The sequence below is a fragment of the Clarias gariepinus genome, chromosome 16 (genome assembly GCF_024256425.1).
Source record: "Clarias gariepinus isolate MV-2021 ecotype Netherlands chromosome 16, CGAR_prim_01v2, whole genome shotgun sequence".
NCBI classification, from domain to species: domain Eukaryota; kingdom Metazoa; phylum Chordata; class Actinopteri; order Siluriformes; family Clariidae; genus Clarias; species Clarias gariepinus.
The window spans coordinates 14,684,545-14,703,803 of NC_071115.1; the positions used below are offsets into that span (position 1 = coordinate 14,684,545).

Consider the following 19,259-nt stretch of genomic DNA (forward strand, 5'->3'; position numbering starts at 1 on the left):
ATCTCCAGGGTCCAGGTTCGATTCCTGTCTCTGTGTGCTTGACGTTTTCCCTGTACTTGGTGAGTTTCCTCCGGGTACTCCGTTTTTATCTCAGAGTCCATATATTAGTTCCCAAAATTGCCCGTAGTGTGTAAATGAGTGTGGGAGTGATATAGATTGGCACACTGTCCTGAGTGTACCCAACCTTGTGCCCTAAGGCTCCTGGGATAGGCTCCAGGCCCCCCGAGACCCTGAATGCAGGATTAAGCAGAATAGACAATGAGTAATCTATAGAAAAGTTTGTACTAAAAAACGCAGGGTTCCTACGACTTTTGCACAGAACTGTCCATCCATGCCTTACGTATTACTAAATGTTACAATAACACAATCAAAATCATATGTTTAGCATTGCGATGGTATGCCACCAACAAGGTATTGCCAGTTATATGGGTATAAGATGCCAACAATATGAGAATGACTTTGGCATTAGGTTATGTATAAGAAATCAAAGTTGGATCTTGTCATTATTACAGTAACAATTTAAACATTTATGCCAAATATAAGTTGCCTGGCATGTTTCTAATTTTTTTTTAATTCATTGTCAGACTCTAGTCAAATGCCAGATCACTTAAATTCAAACATACCACTACTGTCATGTAGTTCTTTCGCAAAGTTCTTTGAACCATAACGCTTGTATAGCAGAGAAAATCAGACCAAGCAAAGCTATAGTATGGGTAGGTCACATGGTTGCCTGGCAGTGGGACTTGGGCGTGAGCTTGCCAGCAAGCAGAGTGGAGCACAGGCCATATGGGCGTCCCGCTCCTGGACACTGGCACGTGGTTAGCTTCTGATCCCAGGCCAGGATCACAAAAAGAAAAAAAAAAATCAAACAGGAGAATCATAGCAAGGATAGGATTGTGTTAGTCTGGGAAGAGAGAAAAGGAAATCGAAAGGCAGTGTGGAGCTGGCACAAAGCAGGATCGGATTGTCAAACGGCAGGTTACAGAACAAACCGGGCGGTGTGGGGCCACTGCCTTCATGTTCCTGAGAAAGGTGAGAGGCTGGGGGTTTGGTGGTTAGTCGTTTTCTATGGTTCAATGTGTGGTGCTTTTGCTCTTTAGCCGAGTGTGTGGGTGTGTGTCTTTGATCCGTTACATTTGTATATTTGTATTGAATATTGCATCAGTGTTCTCCCAAATAGAACACAGAACAGAACAGAACATGGTTGTTCTAAGCATCGCGGGCGTGAGGGAAACAGCAAAGGAAAACACTGAGAAAGATCCGAACACTGGGGTGATGATGGATGCTGATGAGTTTAGGTGTAAATATAGCACCTGCACACAGTGGAGTTTTCGCACCTTTACAAAACGCACCAACACAGACGGATGCACGCTCATCACACTACCGCCTGCTCTGTAAATACAGCTATCATGCGACCCTTAGGCAGAAATAAAAATCTCATTTTTTTCACAGGGAAGGCTTTTCATTTTTACATTCTTTTGTTCCAATTGTGCATATTGGATTCAGCTCACCTCGAATCATTAGCTTCTCTGTACTTATTACATCCCTCACACTCCCCCCCGCTACCCACCCTTTTTCTTCCTTCTCCTCTTCGGTTACTCAAGCACACATAGGCACGCTGAAGGAAGAGGGAGGTGTGGTGCTGTTCGAGTAAATAAAAGCTGTTTTCCCTCCATGCGCTCCCGTTTATGCTCTCTGCTCCCTTCATCATATTTCCTTCTTGTACTTTTCCTGCCTTGCCTGTCGTTAAGTTTATCTCTTTCCCTTACTCTCCTTTCAATTTCCCTGTGTGCACGCACTCAGCCTTAAACTGAGGGACTGGAGGTGTGTCGCACATCCACTCACCCACTCACTTACTCATTCAGGCTTGCTGTCTTACTCACTTTACCTTTCTGTCTCTCTCTCTCTCTCTCTCTCTCTTTCTCTCCTGCTCTCCTTATTGCAGTTGCACGGTCACACAAACCCCCCTACTCTCCAACAGCACTGGCACGCCCCTCTCCCTACACACATCACATCTCACACACACACACACACATAAACACAGCCCACTCTGCGCTGCTCACCACGGCAACGCAGGCAAGCAAGCAGAAGGCACACAGGAGATACAGTGGAAGAGAACGAGTGAGAGAGAAGGAGTGAAGGGTCCACTTGAGAGATGGAGACAGAGGAAAGCTTTGACACAGAGGGCAGTTTTGACGATGCCTCCTGTCTCTCCCCACAGAGCCCCGGGTCCCTCTCACCAGCCAGGAGACAGAACAAGGAGAGGGAAATCAAGGAGACCAAAACCACAGTGAGTCTGGAGAAAGCGCGCACACACACACACACACACACACACACACACACACACACACAGACACATAAATTCACAAATGTACACTTAACAGCTGGAATACCCTAGAGGCTGATTTAACAAATACTGACTTGATGCTGATTTTTATTGACATCCCTCAGGCTGCAGTCTGTCCTGGATAAAGGATAGCTGTGGAGTAAAAGCACAGCTTGATTGATTATTATAAATCACTAAAGCAATATTAAGTCTGAAATGTCAGGTCATTACACTTTTAAAACCGGCCAGAAGGGTTGTAAACTCCTTGAGTGTTCTACTTATGGGAAACATCTGTTCACTAGTTCAGTGGCACTCTATTTTAGTATATGTGTGTTTCCCAAAGGGATTACATCATTGCCGTTCTATAGAGTTCCTTACAGATCAGATACTTATGTCACCGGGTGACGCTTTAGGTTAGTGTGTTAGGATTGTAGATTTACAAACTTAGGAACATCAGAATGGTCATTGGGTGTTGGTGTCTTAACTTGCTCTTTTTTTTGTCTTCCTCTGGCTCTTCCTTTTCAGTCTCCTGAGAGTACTTGGCATTCCAGACTCTGATCTGATGTGACTTTTGGTGTGTGCAGTTTGTTTAAAAAAGCTCTGGCGTTGCTGAAACTGACAGCGTGAGACTGATTTCTTTTAGACGCACACACTTCTTGCTTGCTTGCATCATTGCTGGTGGATATCTAAAGAGACACACACACATTTTATATATATATATATAAAGGCTATATATATGAGATACATGTAGTACTCTGATAGCAGCCATATTGGGATCAAGAGGGCTACAGTAGCAGATCGGTCTTGTTTGTTGTCCGGGTGAGATTTGTATTATATTTTGGGCAACATGCTTGCATCCAAGCAGGTTTAATGACAGCTCCGGATTCCGCAGGTTTTAAAGAATCCATATTTACTCCCCATCCCTGGATGTCTTGTGATGCTTTCTCCGTTTGTAATAAAAAATGGAAAATTCACATTCTTAAATCATCATGGTTATTATATATAAGAATTTAACACCCAGGTCCTCTTATTGTTGAATCACTGCTTTGACTGGTTTGTTTTGTTTCTTCCTTTTGGACATCCAATCCCATCACCTAATTAACAGGCTGCATGTAAGTGTAGTAGAGATGACAGGATCTGGTGTCCTCGATGCACAGATTTCGTTTTTGTGCGGTCTTCATATTGTGTCTAATAATGTGTCTCTAATTGTGTTTAGTGGAAATGCTCACTCGACAGGCTACAATTCAAAAAGTAATATTGTATATTGTTATATAACCAGTAATATCTGCCTGAGATAGTAAAAAAGGAATGAGTACGAGAGAGAGAGAGAGAGAGAGAGAGAGAGAGAGAGAGAGAGAGGAAAGGAATGAATTAGGGATGCCGCATGTGCTGGAAAGCAAGACCGGACTTCTCGATTATTGTTTTGGAAGAGGGGAGTACTGTTGCTGTAACACTAACAGGTTAGCAGAGCTGTCCATCAGGGCTATAAAGCCCGCCTATTGGGAGAGATAGCTGCAGCCCAGGGAATGGGGAAAGACTTGGCTAGTCCAGTTTCCATGGTGACAAAAGCACCAGAAGTGATTAATGGGTGTTGAAATGAAACACACACACACACACACACACACACACACACACACACACACACACACACACACACATATATATATAAATACAAAGATAAGGTTAAAGAGAAATAATGATTGCAACAAAAAAAAAAACCCATGAAGACAGAACAAAGACTTTTGATAAAAAAAAATAAAAAAAATACAATTACAAAAACAGAAAACATCTGGCACAGAAAAACATCTAATTTAAATATGCAGATCTTGGCAGATAGTGATGCGGCTTAAACTCATAAATTATGTGAAAAGGAAAAATCCTGGAGTGCTCAGGATAGAAGTGTGCATGAACCTGCATCTAATGGTTAAGAAAAATACTCTTATCCATCAGGCATGCATATATGTGCTGCATTTCATGTCAATGGCTGAATATTGTGAGCGGCACATAGAGAGGCTTAACATGCGGTTTTCCATGACAACCACCATCAAAGCTGCTTTCGATCAATATGGTGGGACGGCTCAGATTCATGGAGAGGCAGAGTTGTCCTTCTTCCTTCTGAGCCTAAGTGAGGCACAGCCAGTGACGTGTGCAGATCTGCGAATCCAGACTCGAATGCATTTCAAATAGCCTGAACCATAATTCTCTCAAGCACTTGTTGCTTAATTTGAGGCTCAGTACAGGCTTTTAAATAACAGCTTGTAGGAGTAGTGTAGGTATTATTTAGTTTTTTTTTATTAGGTAATGTTTTTTCATTATTAAGGCAGGTGGATGTGAATATGCTTAAGTCTGGTACAGTAAAGCACTACATTGTTTCACAAAAGGGAAAAAAAAATGTGTGTGCCTTCACAGTGAAACCAATTTGTCGCTTAGCAACAGAGGCCGAGCAGTCCACATTCTGAGCAGTGTTCGAGATCAGCAATGTTTGCTGGAGTGTGTACACTAGTGTGTGCTTGTGGATGTTTTCAGCTGTTCACTGCAGGTTTTCCAGTACAGTATGTGTATGTTGTGCCAGAGGAACCCCACACCAAATGGAGTTTTATTTACTGGTTGGCATTCCTGGAGTCTACTACACGCTATCATTATGTCCGTGGCATTTGCTATTCAGCGAAAAAACTGGGTGCTGGGCAGCCAACCAAGCATAGGCAGTGCATCTAAAAAGAAAGCGAGTGGGTTAACGTCCTGATGCCTAATCCAGACTATACACAAATAATGTGCTTACTCAAACACTGGATGTTTATAATACATTTATAAGCACTGTATTAACCTTTTATAATTAAATGAGCCATGGTTTCTGTAAAAGACATTGTCACTAAGCTGCTTTACAGAAATATAAATATACTGTATGTATTACAGTATGTGACTTTCAAAAGGGCAAACCACTTTACTCTTACTGTATGTTTTTCATCAAGCTCTGAAACACATACTGGATTTATTCGTTTTACTGTAACTGTAATATGACTTTTCAAGGCTTGTTTGTGTTTCCCCAACAATGCTATTAAAAGCAACATCAATATGAACAGCAAGGGTCTCTCACATGGTTCTGAATATGTTGGCTCTGGCTGATGCTGTATTAACTCTATAAAACCATTTGTCATTGTATTCAGGCGTTCCTTCCTCACTCTTGCACCTTTGCTATTAATTTCATTGTAGTCACTGGATAATTAGCAGTTGTTACTTAATAGTATGCTATAAGCTTAAGTCTTTTGTTGCACTGTTTTTTAAACCTAATATCATACCAGTGCATCTGTAATTAAGGAGAATTTACACAACATGTTGCCCTGCACTGAGAAAATAACCCATTAACTTGATACCTACTAACAGTGCAAGTCAAAATTAAGGGATTTCTTCAATTCAATGTATATGATCTGCTATATCTTGATTCTAGAAAGCAACTAATAGTAACACTTTTCAGCCAGTAATATACTTTGACATGGCATTTCAGATGGCTACGGCTCTGGATTGCTGATGGGAGAGCCGAGGTTCAAGCCAGAGTTGGGTCCTTGGGCAAGACCCTTAACCCTACTTCCAATAAAACCCACCCACTGCATGTTCTAGTCCCAAGCCCAGTTATAAAAATTAGCATCTGCCATTAACCTGTGCCAGTTCTGGCGAATAAATGATCTGATGTGGCAACCTCTAGGATGAAAATGAGACAGTGTCTCACCCGCTTTATCCTGTATTTAGGGTCGTGTGGGCCTGGAACTTATCCCAGGAGACTTAGGGCCTGGACAGGGTGCCAATCCAATCCATCACAGGGCATATACACTCTTTTGGAATGCCAGCAATTTGGGAATGCCAATTAGACTAATCTGCAGATCTTTGGACTGTGGGAGGAAACCAGAGCACTCGAAGGAAACCCAGCAAGCACAGGGAGAACATGCACACTCCATGCAGACAGAGACAGGAATCGAGTCTAGCTGGGAACCGAACCTGGACCCTGGATGTGAATGTATATTAACCTCCTGAGACTTGGACTCTACTGTTGTGCACATTGTAATCTCCTATTTCTGTTTATTAGCATCTGAAAATAAGCATCTGCAAATAATAAAAAGATAGGGTTTATATATATATATCCCACTCAGGGCATGAGGGGTGGAACTCCTCCTCTCACAGGAACACAAGAACACACAATCACTCTCTTACTTACATATTACGGGCAATTTGAAAACGCCAATTAGACAATGTTGGCCTGCATATTTTGGGACTATGGAAGGAAACCAGAGAAACGGGAGGAAGCCCCCCAAGCACAAGGAAAACATGCAAACTATACACACAGACCCAAAAGTTGGAGCCGTACCCTCGCCTCTGGAGGTGTGAGACCACAGTACTAACCATTATGTCACTGTGATGCCTTAATATAAGGGAGAAAAAGTCTTTGCTTTATATGAGAACACTTTTCTTCAAAGGAGTATACGTTTTTTCGGGTTTTGACCAAGTTGTTGAATAGTTACATGCCATAGTGAAATAAACATATCGAATTTAACATGATTTGTTTAATCCAGTTTGTGATCAAACACTGCCTCTCTACAAAATTGATCAAATTCATTGACAGTTTCCTGACGGAGACACGTTGTCTACAGTATTTTGATGGCAAATAACCAGCATTAGTACAAAAAGGGGGTTATTTCATAAAAGAGTAATCAGAATATCATTTACATATATAATTCATTCATAAAAGTGCAAAAATAGGGTTTAAAGTAGGGCTGCACAGTTTGGCCAAAAATTTACATTGTGATTATTTTGACACATAATGTGACTGCAATTTAAATTGCCACTTAGTATTGAAATCTATTTATCTAAGTTAACAGCAAATAATGGCACAAAAGATCACAAAATTAAACAAATACTTGTGGTGGGGTGTGGCCCCAGCTTGTTTATCCGGTGCATCCCATGGTGCTCATTCGGAATGGGATCTGGGGAATTTAGTGGCCTTCTCAACATCCCTGTACTCTTTCCTTGCTAAAGCATACACATGGTGAGCTGATCCACTTATGCCTTTCTGTCATTGCACCTGTCAGTTTGTGGTGTATTGGCTTTTTTCTGGGATCAGTCAGGAAGAGCTGGCGTTTGGTTCCCTGCAGACATTGATCTTGTTGCCAGTTCGCTGGTATATAATTAAAAATCAATGTTATTCAATTTACTTGGTAGCAAAGTTAATGCTATGCTTGTAAGGAGCTGCCTTTTGCAATTAAATAATTTTCACTCAATTTCAATTTTAAAGCAAAAGGTTTAATTGTACAGTTTTAGTTTAAATAACTAAATTCTACTTCTGTCCTTAGATTCCCATTAAAGAGAATTTCAATCATGTTAGAATTCTTCTCGATGGTAATTGCACCTACAATATCAATGCTATAGATTGTTTGCCTACTCCTTCACGAATTTCCCTGAGATCATCCTAACTATCTCACTTTGCTAAGACTTGTTACTATAATGATGTACAGCTTTTCCAAAAGTGCTGTGTTCCAGGTTTTGCCAGACGTTTGATGCTTTCCAGGCTGAGCAGTGAGCAGAGGCAAAACCGAGGCTAACGAGGGGGGTGGAGTGGTGTACGAGCGCTGCAGTGCCGATAAATGAGCTAATTTAGAGCATGATGGGAAGCTGATTTAAACAACAGCAATGACAAATGTTGAGGTGGCGTAATGGAAAACCCAGTGGCCGTGACAATTGGTATGATCTCCCAGCGAGGTAATGAAAAGGGACTGAGCACAAGTGTGTAAATCAAGACATACGACTGAAGCACACCTGGGACACATGAGGCTGTGTGAGTATGTAATGGTAGGCTTGAGTGTGTAGTGTTTGCAGGGTACTGTATGTGCACAAAATATAACCTCAGGCACTTAATGTACCTGGAGTATTTATGTGAATATAATGCATAAAATACAGTAATCAACGTTACGTGATCGGAAAACACAGCTATGGCAACAACATTTCTGAGAAGGTTAGGACATGAAAATGCACCATTAGTATTTATGGTTTTGCCATGTTTGCATATTTTCCTTTGGGGAAAATTTCTATTGCTATGAAATCATTTAAATACTGATATGGCGTTAATATCCCAAGTAATGTTTGAAAATCTATGGGAGCATCTTATCTTAACTATGTGCAAATCTTTGGAAAATATCTCTGAGAATTAGTTCCATCTTCCTGCATTGCTCTATGAGTGTGTGTATATGTTTGTGCATTTGTGTGTGTGTGTGTGTGTGTGTAGGGCAGAGGGTGCGTACTGTTTGGCAGTTGGAGGGGTGCTGTGCAGATGGTGAACATTACTTAATTGTAGGTCTAACAGGCTAATTGGAGAGGTTGTGGACGCAAAAGTGTATACTCAAACTGATTGTGTTTTATTGGTGGATACATTTGATTTCTAACTAATTGATTAAATCTGGATTAGCTATAACTATAGTGTAGGGAAAAATCATTCAGTTTGATCACATTGCAGTTTCTTCTCCTTCTTCTCCTTTCCTTCCTTGTACATGTTAGGTAATAATGCAGATGACCAGTTCATTGCTGACCTTTACACATTCACCCATCAAGCTGCTTATATGGCAGCCACTATATCTTCTGCTGACATAATCGTTTATGCAGGGTAACCTCAGTAAGGGAAGGTTTTTATTATATTTATTTATTTCATTTATGGGGGGTGGGTGGGGGGGTTATAAATAGGAACTGTACTATTAGCCAAAAATACAGTTGTTTTCTTACAGAGAGCAGCCACATGTCCATACAGGATTAAAACCATTAGGTATCCCCACATCCTTTGTTTGGTCCCCCTATAACAACTTGGATGCATATATATACTGTAAGATTTCCCTAATATCAGAATCAGAAAACTTCATTGATCCCGCAGGAAATTGCTTATGTGATGGCTGCCATAACACACAAAGACACAGAATAAATCTAAATAAAATCTGAATAAAATCTGTGGAAAGAAAACAACCACAATACAATATACAGACTGCTACACACAATGTCTATCTATCTGTAAGTCACGCAGCTGAGTGAAAAAACTACTGACATAATCGGAAGTTTAGTATAAGTTATTGCACTTAAAATCAGTGGTAATTAAGTACTATTTAGTAATATTAAGTAATGAAAAGTAATATTAACCAAGTAGTAATACTATTGCACATAAAGACAATTGTACGTAAGTTATTGCAAGTAATAAAGTGATTTAACACCCATTTCGAAAACAACAAATGATATTGCACATAATAATGTTTTAACACCTGGTAAGAGCATTGCACAGTATTGCACACAGTAGACTGTTGCACATCATAGCAAAAATAATGCACACAGTCTTCCGCACACTGATTTTAACCCATAATAAATATACAGCAAGAAGCAGCAGGCTATTGCATGGATTACTGTGTGGGATAATAGTGGCATAAGATGGCATGGTGGCTTAGTGGTTGGCACTGTTGCTTTGCCTCTAATGGGTCCAGGTTTGATTCCCACCTCGGGTATGTGTGCAATGAGTTTGCATGTTTTCCCCGTCCTGGATGGGTTTCCTTTGAGTATTCTGGTTTCCTCCCACAGTCTAATGACATGTAATGACCTACAAATTAGGTTATTGGTTTGTGTGCCCAGGGTGTATCCCACCTTGTGCCCTAAGTTTCCACGGCAGATAGGCCCTGCAGCCCTGTATACAGGATAAAGCATTATAGACGATAAGATGAGAAATGTGGCTTTTCTACAAGATACAATGCTTGTACAACCATACAAAATTTATTTTATGAAATGCAAAAAACTAACAAAAATCAGTGAGGAATGTGAGAGAATAATACTAATAAAAAAGTCTTATGACAGACCACGACTTCAAGGGAAATAACCATACCATTGTTGCACTGTATTAGGTGAAAACGTATGAGAATGCATATATGTAAATAGTTCAAAAAGAGTGATTCTGATTCAAAAACTGACCCATCAATAATTCGGTTCATATGCAAAAAATGTATTAAATTGTTTAGTCAATAAATCACACAGTGTAGCACCCATCATGAGTTGGTCAGGTCGAGACTCAGGTCTAGGCAAAATTATGTGGCAATAAAAAAAAGACCTGAACATAACGATTGACCTGGATATCATATCTATTGAGTTTTCTTCCCTGATGTTACATTGATGCTTCAGGACTTAAATTGTGAAAGAGTGGTTTTGGGAGCATAAGGAATCACCTTTACACATGAATTGTTTGCTATAAAGGCAAATGAAATCTTGTGTGCACCTTTATTGTTTGGCCACAAGTGTAGATTTCAGAGTGCATATGGATTTAAACTCTGGATAAAATTAAATTGTGTTTGTTTTGTGAGCCATTGAGTCATGGAGTACTTCATGACAACGTGAATCACAGCGTGGGAACGAGGAGATTGTGAAGTGTAGGAATAAGTGGCTAGCACATCTAGGTGTTTACTGTCTGTTCAACATTGCCTGCATTGTCTTACAACAGTGCTGTGTTTATGGTGCTGCACTGGCACTACTTGAACAGTGTGCATTATGTATGGTAATTATCGAGCATCACACTGCTGCCAGATTTCTATAATATATGGCTCCAAGGCCTATAAGAATGCTATTTTGTTCTACTGTTTACTTGTGTATGGCCAGAATGAGAGTAAGGGGCTACTACTTTATAAAGGTTAAAACATACAGTATTATTTATCTTTAATCTTGTGCTTGAACTGATTTATTATTATCATCATCATCATCATCATTTACTCAGGCAGCAGTAATGCAAATGCACTTCGTTTCTCTATCATATTTTAAACTCAGTTGTAGACATAGCCAAATAATTTAACTTCAGATTGTTTTTTTGTTTGCATAAATATATGTTTAGAAGATGTTTTTGTACAGTTTTTTTTTGTGGTTATTATGTGTTATTTTATTGTGGTGTTGACAAGAAAAAAAGAAAAGAAAATTGTGTATTGTGAACCCTTTTTTCTCATCCTTCCATACAGTATGTGCAGGTTGATTTGTAGCTCCCAGCATTTGTGTGTTTTATAACTGTAGAGTATAATTGACTATATACAGTAATATGCATTTATGTTTTTTTTATACTACTATGAAGCCTGAGATTATAATTTTTATGCTGAAATCTTTTTTTTTTTCCTTACGTGGTCCTGTTTTTCACTCTTTATCACTCTGTAGATCAACTTCGTTACGTTTCCATTGGCACAGTCTACGCCTGAGCAACAACTCCTCAAACCCAATGAATGGAGCTACTGCGACTATTTCTGGGTAAGTCAAAATGAGAGTGGGAAAAATTGGCAAGATAATCTTTATCTTAAATCTTACCCTTACAGGTACTACACAGCTTCACCTCATCCTTTCCTTTTCATTATACAGTTACATACACTTCACTTACATACACTTACTTTAACCTTTGTCTTTCCACAACTATTTCATCTATGACATAATTTTTCCAACAATTGTTTATGCATGGATTATTTCAATTCCCTATGGTTTCAGATGTTTATATACTGTACACTCAGTTGACTGGGCCTTAAAACAGAAATTCCAAAAAATAAACTAAAAAATAAAAAGACATGGGCAAGAAATGAGGCCTACAAACCTGCATGAGTTACATCAATTCTGTCAGGAGGAATGAGCTAATTGTAAGAAGCTTGTGAAAGGCTAACCAAAACATTTGACCCAAGTTAAACAATTTAAAGGGAATATTAGCAAATACTAATTAAGTGTACATAAACTTCTGAACCAGTTGAAATATACAGAAAGACATAAACCGAAAAAACAGAAATTGTGAAAAACTTGAGTGTAAACGTAGTTGTCTAAGGTTTATGTAAATTGGTGACATTAATTATACTCTACCCATTGTGTAGTTAATGTGTGGTTAATAAAGACAAGGCACAAGTGCGTAAACTGTTGTCTGCTTTAGGGAAAAGCCAAGAATTGTTGTAAATAACCGTATGCTTGGTTAAAATATCGACAATCATTATTAAGATTTAAAATAACAAGGAATTTTATTGGCTAGCTAATAAAAGACTATTTTTATTTCTTGCTGATCAAACCCTTCTGCCATCTGAGCAGAATTAACCCACGAGCCGAGTATGGCAATTCTGACCCTGCCAGGTTAGCTTTAAGTTAGTCTGGGAAGGTAACATTCGGCAGTGGCAGCACCATGCTAATAGATTTAATTGGATGATTATTAGAAGTGTTAGACAACTAACATGGCATGCCAAGATCAAATCTAATGTACCTAGCTTATTTGTCACTGGGATTGAATCTTTAAAACAGCAAGACTGTTTCTATTTTGGCATAGCCTTCCTGTTTGGTTTTCAGAAAATAAGATCAATACTTTAATGATCAAGTGTGACTTGTCTAAATTGTTATTTGTATTTGGTCTTTTTGAATACATGGCCTTGCTGATCTGCATGGATTTTTTTCTGCATAGAAGCATCATCAGAAATGTGTAGCTAAAAGAGAACAATGCTGAGCACAAGTTAATACAGAGGGGTATTCAACCAGTGCCTGGACAGAAACAGTGGGCAAAACAAAAGGCACATGGCAGCATAAACACGAGACTGAAGAACACATCAAAAACTACATGATGAGGAAAAAGACATTTGTAAGCAATTATACCTCTTTAACTTCAGCTGCTGCATCACTAGCCCCCTATTAAATATATATATATTGTAGCGTTTTTCACCGCCACGCAGGAACTTGGAGAGACGAGTGAGCTTCTTGGGTGCCCAATGCAAAATGGCTGGGAGAAATTTATTCGCTCTCACACAACGGCACATTCAAATAACAGTCACACAACACAAGACACACTTCTGATCCACACACACACACCCTGGCCGAAGCCACTACCCCAGACACCTTTCCCCAACACGGTGAACACATAACAGTCCCTCCCGCAAAGCATGATGGTTATTACTCAAACCCCACCCACGCCACAATATATTTGCCCCATTCCTAAATTGGTATATATATAACGTATATATTTCTTTTGCTTATTTGTCACCATTAAATAATTGACAGACCCAATGAAATACAAAATGCAGTTTTTAAATTATCATTTCATTTTTTTAAGGGGAAAAGTTGTCTAAACCTACCTGGTCTTATGTGAAAAAGTTATATTAAATTAAATTTAAGTTTCCCCATGAGTGATTACTGCCAGACCTGTTGAATCAAGAAATTACTTAGATTTCTGACAAAGTGAAGCACACCGAAAGATAACGTACTTGAAAGCTGGTAAAGTACCATTCCTAAGGCTTTGGGAGTCCAGAGAACTATGGTGATAGGATTATCCACACACCGAAAAAAAAACTTGAAACAGTGGTGAACCTTTCCAGGAGTGGCCTGTCTACCAAAATTAAAGACTTGCTAGTTATTGCAAAGACCTGCAATGATTGCCATTGTTCGCCAGTACTGGTTATTTATTTGGTTTAGGGGGCATTTATCTTTTCCACATAGGGCCAGGCAGGTGTTGACATTTTTTTGTTTAATAAATAAATTATTTGAAACATGCATTTTGTAATTACTCTGCAATATTAAAATGTAATATTGAAATTAGTTTGATGATCTGAATCAATCAAGTGTGACAAATGTGCAAAAAAAAATGCAACAATAAAAAAATTAAAACCAGTCTCATATATATATATATATATATATATATATATATATATATATATATATATATATGAGACTGGTTTCAATGTTACCAATAACAGGGTAAAAACATTGTCATTGTCCAAATTCCAAGGCAGCAGGATGGAAACATCACATTGTGTTGTGCAATTCTGCATTGTGTCTAGTGTCTAGTATTGGAAGGTCTATGACGGTCAACCCTACTATCATGCAACTTTAATCCAGACAATGGAAGAGGCCTGTGTTGACATTGCTGTGAAGGCATGCCAAGGCTGGATCCACCACTGAAGAAGATACTTCCCCTGATGTTTGGCCAGAGAAACCATTGCTTGTGATGGTGATGAGGTGCTGTGGCCATCAGAGACAGAACGAACAGTCCTGACAGTGCTATATACTGTTTTTTTTTTGTCATCTTCGGAATCAACAGATTTTGTGCTACATGCAACAAAGAAAAATGCAAATGATCTATTTATTTGGTGTTTCTGTATAATGTTTGGTAGCAAAAGTGACCTTTTTAGAAGTCACTAAAGAGTGACTCTGTTTATTTTGTGTACTGTAGTAGTCTTATCGCTAATTAAAAAATATTATAGACACAACAAAACCAGGCATTTAGACAATGAGCACTTGGTTCAGTTAGTCTATCCCTGTGCTCGGGTTGTCAGTCCGTTGACTCATTTTATTAGGACACTATGACGGAATTTAGTTTTTTTTTTTGGACACATGTCCCCTAGGAGGCTCCGCACATATGTAATAATGTAAATATGTAAATACCTGTGATAATAATGTTGACATGCTTCCTTTTACTAGGGAAAAAAAAAGTACAAAAAAGTTTTTATTAGAAAGTGTTTTGTACAGAAAGCAGTATTAGAATTTAAAAAAGGATTGAGTTTTCTAATTGCTCTAGTAATATTTCAGTTTGTGGTGTGTGTGTAGCCACAAGGCATTCCACAGTTCAATGAGCATTGCTTTCCTTAAATTATAAGTGAGAAGATTATGTGACACTTCTGCTATGTGTAAGGAGGTACGTCAGTGGCTGTCAGACCAGCAAATAATAGACACACACATATACACACACATTCGATTCACATTCGAAGTTTAGTATTGTTCTGTGTTTTACCAAAACAATGAATTACCGGTGAACCTCCATGCTTGTGCATCAAAGACCACACATGCTCAATTACTCATGTAGGATGAAACACTTTCTCTCTTGAATCACATACAGCCCCACACGTGATGTCATGCCCACACACACCCTCTGAATCATACAAGCTCATCCCCTCACTCACTGACTCACCTACTCATCAACATGCACACAGGTGGGTGTACTGTATGTTTGTCAAAGTAGGAGTTGGGGTCAAGGTTTATCCCTTTGTGAGGACATTTGACTGGTCCTTATGAACAAGATATTTTTAAACAATCGAACAAACAAAAAAGCAGCTTCAACAATTAGAAAAAAAATGTCTGATAATTTTCTGTTAGTTACTGAAGCTGTGTTTCAAATTTCAAATTCGAATTTTATTTGTCAGATACACAGTCATACACAGTACGATATGCAGTGAAATGCGTGGAGTGTTTTGAGTATTGTGTGGGCGTACCAATATTTAACTATTTTTACCCTGTTTTGTCTGTGGTCTATAGGCCGATAAAAAAGACCCTCAGGGGACGACCACGGTATCGGGCTTCGAGGTGCTGCTACAGAAACAGCTGAAGGGCAAACAGATGCAGAAGGAAATGGCTGAATTCATCAGGGAACGGTATGCCAATCTCTTACACTCCATCACGCCAGCACATCTCTTTAGTTTATACAGGTATGCTAGAGAAATTCAATTAAACTTAAAGGTCATGCAAATAAAGGACCAGGAGACAAATAATCGTTACCAAACTCCAAATTTTCAAGTTTACATTAGTGATCTTAAAAGGAAGTAGATATTCGTTGATGAATTTTGGTTAATCATACTGTATAGTGGTCATTTTATTGCTGCAATACCAAAAGCCACCAATATTACGTACATCTAGTTGATAGCGCATACATAATTTACATACATAGTTACACATGTACTGTACGCAGTAGAAAGACATCAGTAAAAAGCTAGCAGATGACATTAAACTGAATCATTGGTGGTTGTATGTGCTTAATGATAAAACATTTTAATAATAAAACACACGCTAAAAATACTCAACCTGAATGGTGGAATCCGTTAAAACAAAGTAAATATTCCTTTTAATCAACAACACCTTCGTGTTTCATTCCCCATCAGTAATTCCTCAACCCGAACTATTTTCTATTAATTTAAGAATGAAAAGTCTGTTTACATGTAATGTTGTAGAATGTCACTGAAAGAAGTTGTCATGCATGTGATGAGGCTGGAATGTAAGTGCATACTTCATGTCATGATGACAAACTATAAACTAACCATCTCGTAAAAAACTGAAACAGTAGAAAACTGTACTGCTCATGGAAGAGCAAGGTAGAGGAGCTTGAACAGATGATTAATTAACTCTTAATAAAAAAAACATGTGGACATAATAAGGACATTACCAATAGTGAGACTAAGTTTAAAACTAAAAAGTCCATGTCAACATAAAAGTTTCCTATAAGAAGCCACAGTAGTGCACTGTTGAGTAAATCCTGATTTAACCTCCTCGGACACCCAATGTGCCTAACAGTCGACCAGGACCCCCTCCCCACCTTTTACAGTCAGTTTCTCCCATGCTGAGACAGTGAAATTGAACACTGGAGTCTTGCTGGGGGATTGGCATGGGGTTTGTGACATAAAAACAAGGCCCTGGACTGCACAGTGGAGTTGGGACTGGGCTTGCACTTGGTGATTGGGTCAGGGTCTAGTGTGGGGCTAAAGCCATGACTTGATTATTCATGGGGCAGGATGGAGCTTGAGAACTGGAACAGGATTTAGCATAGGCTTTGAACCAGTCCTTTCCAACAGCTAGGGCTCAGTGCTTAAAACATGCACTGGGTTATAAACTTAAAATGAGCACTGGGCCAGGACTTGATCTGAAAACCAAGCCAGGACATGGGAGCTTGACAGGTTCCAAACCAGGAGGCCATTTGTTTGACCTCTCTAATGCTCTGGGCTGTGAATACCTCCAGGGTCACCACTACTGACAGTGGATCTTTGAGGAAAGTTGAGCTGTTAGCCCTTCACTGTAGTATAGTACAGTTTCCTTTCCACTTGGTACAGACTGCAATGGTGTCTATCAGCCTTGGATTGGCATATTTGATTGCTCTTGTTGGAATAGTATGTGAAGAGCTATCTTCTTGGATCATGCAAACGTCTTGTGACCATGTACTGTACGTCCCTCCAGTAGTGAGAGCCTGCCCTGCCAGATGCCTTTGTGAACCCCATGACCATGTAAATTATGGCACTGCTGTTTTAGGCTGTATAAAACCTGATGTAAAACGTGTGGTATCTAGAGCATCTTGGTAAATCATACAGCATAGATTTGATTTGTATTACTCATATATGTAACTTTTCATTAAAGCGGCTCATCACATAGATTGTAATGACCACTTTTATGGCCCTGTGCAAGACAAATTAAAAGACACCTTTGCTGAAGATATTTCTTTGTAAGTGGCTTATTTTATGAGATTTCCTTTAATCCCATGGTTTCTTACTTTCAGCTTTAGGGAAGAGTGACTCACTGTCTCTTTGCCTACCTCAAAACAAGGCTGGCTTATTACACAACTATGCCTATGGCTTATTCTCATCAAGTGTTGTACCCCATGCCCGCATTGTGTGTGTAATTACATTATTAACAGGAAACTCAACGCAGTTGGTGTATCCAGCGATATTATTATACCAGATTTATGGTCAGTGCCTCAGTTGTTTGCCGTACACTACTTACTGGATAGCATGATGCCAGTTCTGACTGTTTTTCTTCTGCATATTCTGTCTGTGCTAGAATAAAGATTGAAGAAGAGTATGCCAAGAACCTCTCCAAGCTTTCCCAGATTCCGCTTGCTGCTCAAGAAGAGGGGTATGTAAAACCAGATAGTGGCAGGCATCTGTGTGGGTGTGTAGAGTGACTGATTCATGTGTGTATATGAATTCTAGCTTTATTTCACTCCAATGGCTATTCTGTCTTGGTTTAGGACACTCGGTGAGGCTTGGGCCCAGCTAAAAAGAAGTTTGGCTGATGAAGCAGAGGTGCATCTCAAATTCTCTTCAAAGGTAGGAAGCAGCAAAACAACAGACAAAGAGTACAAAGAGTATTGAATATACACATTTAATATAGTAGTATAGTCTTGAATATACACATTTAAGGACAATCACGCTGTAAAGATAGACTCATTGTTGGATAAAATAATGAATAGATGTTGGAGAGGGATGTCTCATGGTGAAAAGAACAGAAGCTTAAACAATTTTACATTAGACAACTATCTGTCCATATGTATCACATACATATTTGTGAGGGTTTGTGTATAAATGATGGGTTTCACTGCAAAACAAGATAAATCTGTTCTGTCAGTTTTTTCAAAACAGAGCAGCAATCCCACACCCTGATTGTGTTTCTGTAGTGTTCTGTACTAGCAGCTATTTGAAACAAGTAAAAATAAAATTGGTTGCATACAGACTTCTTTTTAATCAAAAAGTCTTGGGATACATTAAGAAATAATACAAAAAGTTTAGTTCACAATGTAACATCCACGTACTCTTCCATTGTTAGCATCACTTTTGCAGATGAGGACAGCGCTTTGTCACAGCAGTCCATGACTTATTTGTAACCCACAATGGCAGTAAGAGCTTTAACCATGATACTTATTCAACAATCTCCAACAATTCACTGAACACATTTAGTTTCCTTTCCTGCAGTCACCAAGTAGTTAATGATTTTTTTTTTTTTTTTTATGTGTGTGTGTGTGTGTGTTTTTTAATAAATGTTGCTTTTACCAAAAAGCATGTAAGGTCAAAGGTTCTAGATGGAGATAACATGATTTAAATGAATAAATAACATTCTTTGTCATAGGCACACTTTATTGAAACCCATCTAATATAGGCTTTACTTTTTAGATTAGGAGCAAAGACATGTTCTGCTAAAAACAGGTATAATTCATGGAACTTTCTGGACTCTAGAGACACAATGAAAAAGATGGCGCACTCTCAGAATTTAATAATTATTACTAAGATAGGAACTCTGTACCCTATTCAAATGTATCCCCCAAAATGAGGCAAAGTCTAGCAGCAGGAAGCAGCAACTCAGGAAGCACAGCTGCCCACTAAAAGTGCACACACATCACACACACTCAGGTACTTGT

General features: G+C 39.0%; 1 protein-coding gene across 3 annotated transcripts in view; it reads left to right on the forward strand.

The window, feature by feature from the left end:
• The window catches only part of gas7a (growth arrest-specific 7a), a 48,498-nt gene that overhangs the window by 14,798 nt on the left and 14,441 nt on the right, over window positions 1-19,259 (forward strand). The window contains exons 1-6 of one of the 3 annotated variants that reach the window (XM_053514640.1): window positions 886-1,032; window positions 2,222-2,290; window positions 11,522-11,611; window positions 15,623-15,738; window positions 17,906-17,980; window positions 18,096-18,174. In XM_053514640.1, the coding sequence (XP_053370615.1) occupies window positions 1,018-1,032; window positions 2,222-2,290; window positions 11,522-11,611; window positions 15,623-15,738; window positions 17,906-17,980; window positions 18,096-18,174 (444 nt within the window). In that variant the 5' untranslated portion in view covers window positions 886-1,017. Of the gene's footprint in view, window positions 1-885; window positions 1,033-1,983; window positions 2,291-11,521; window positions 11,612-15,622; window positions 15,739-17,905; window positions 17,981-18,095; window positions 18,175-19,259 lie in introns of those variants that run through there. The other 2 variants (XM_053514638.1, XM_053514639.1) reach the window with 2 other exon arrangements.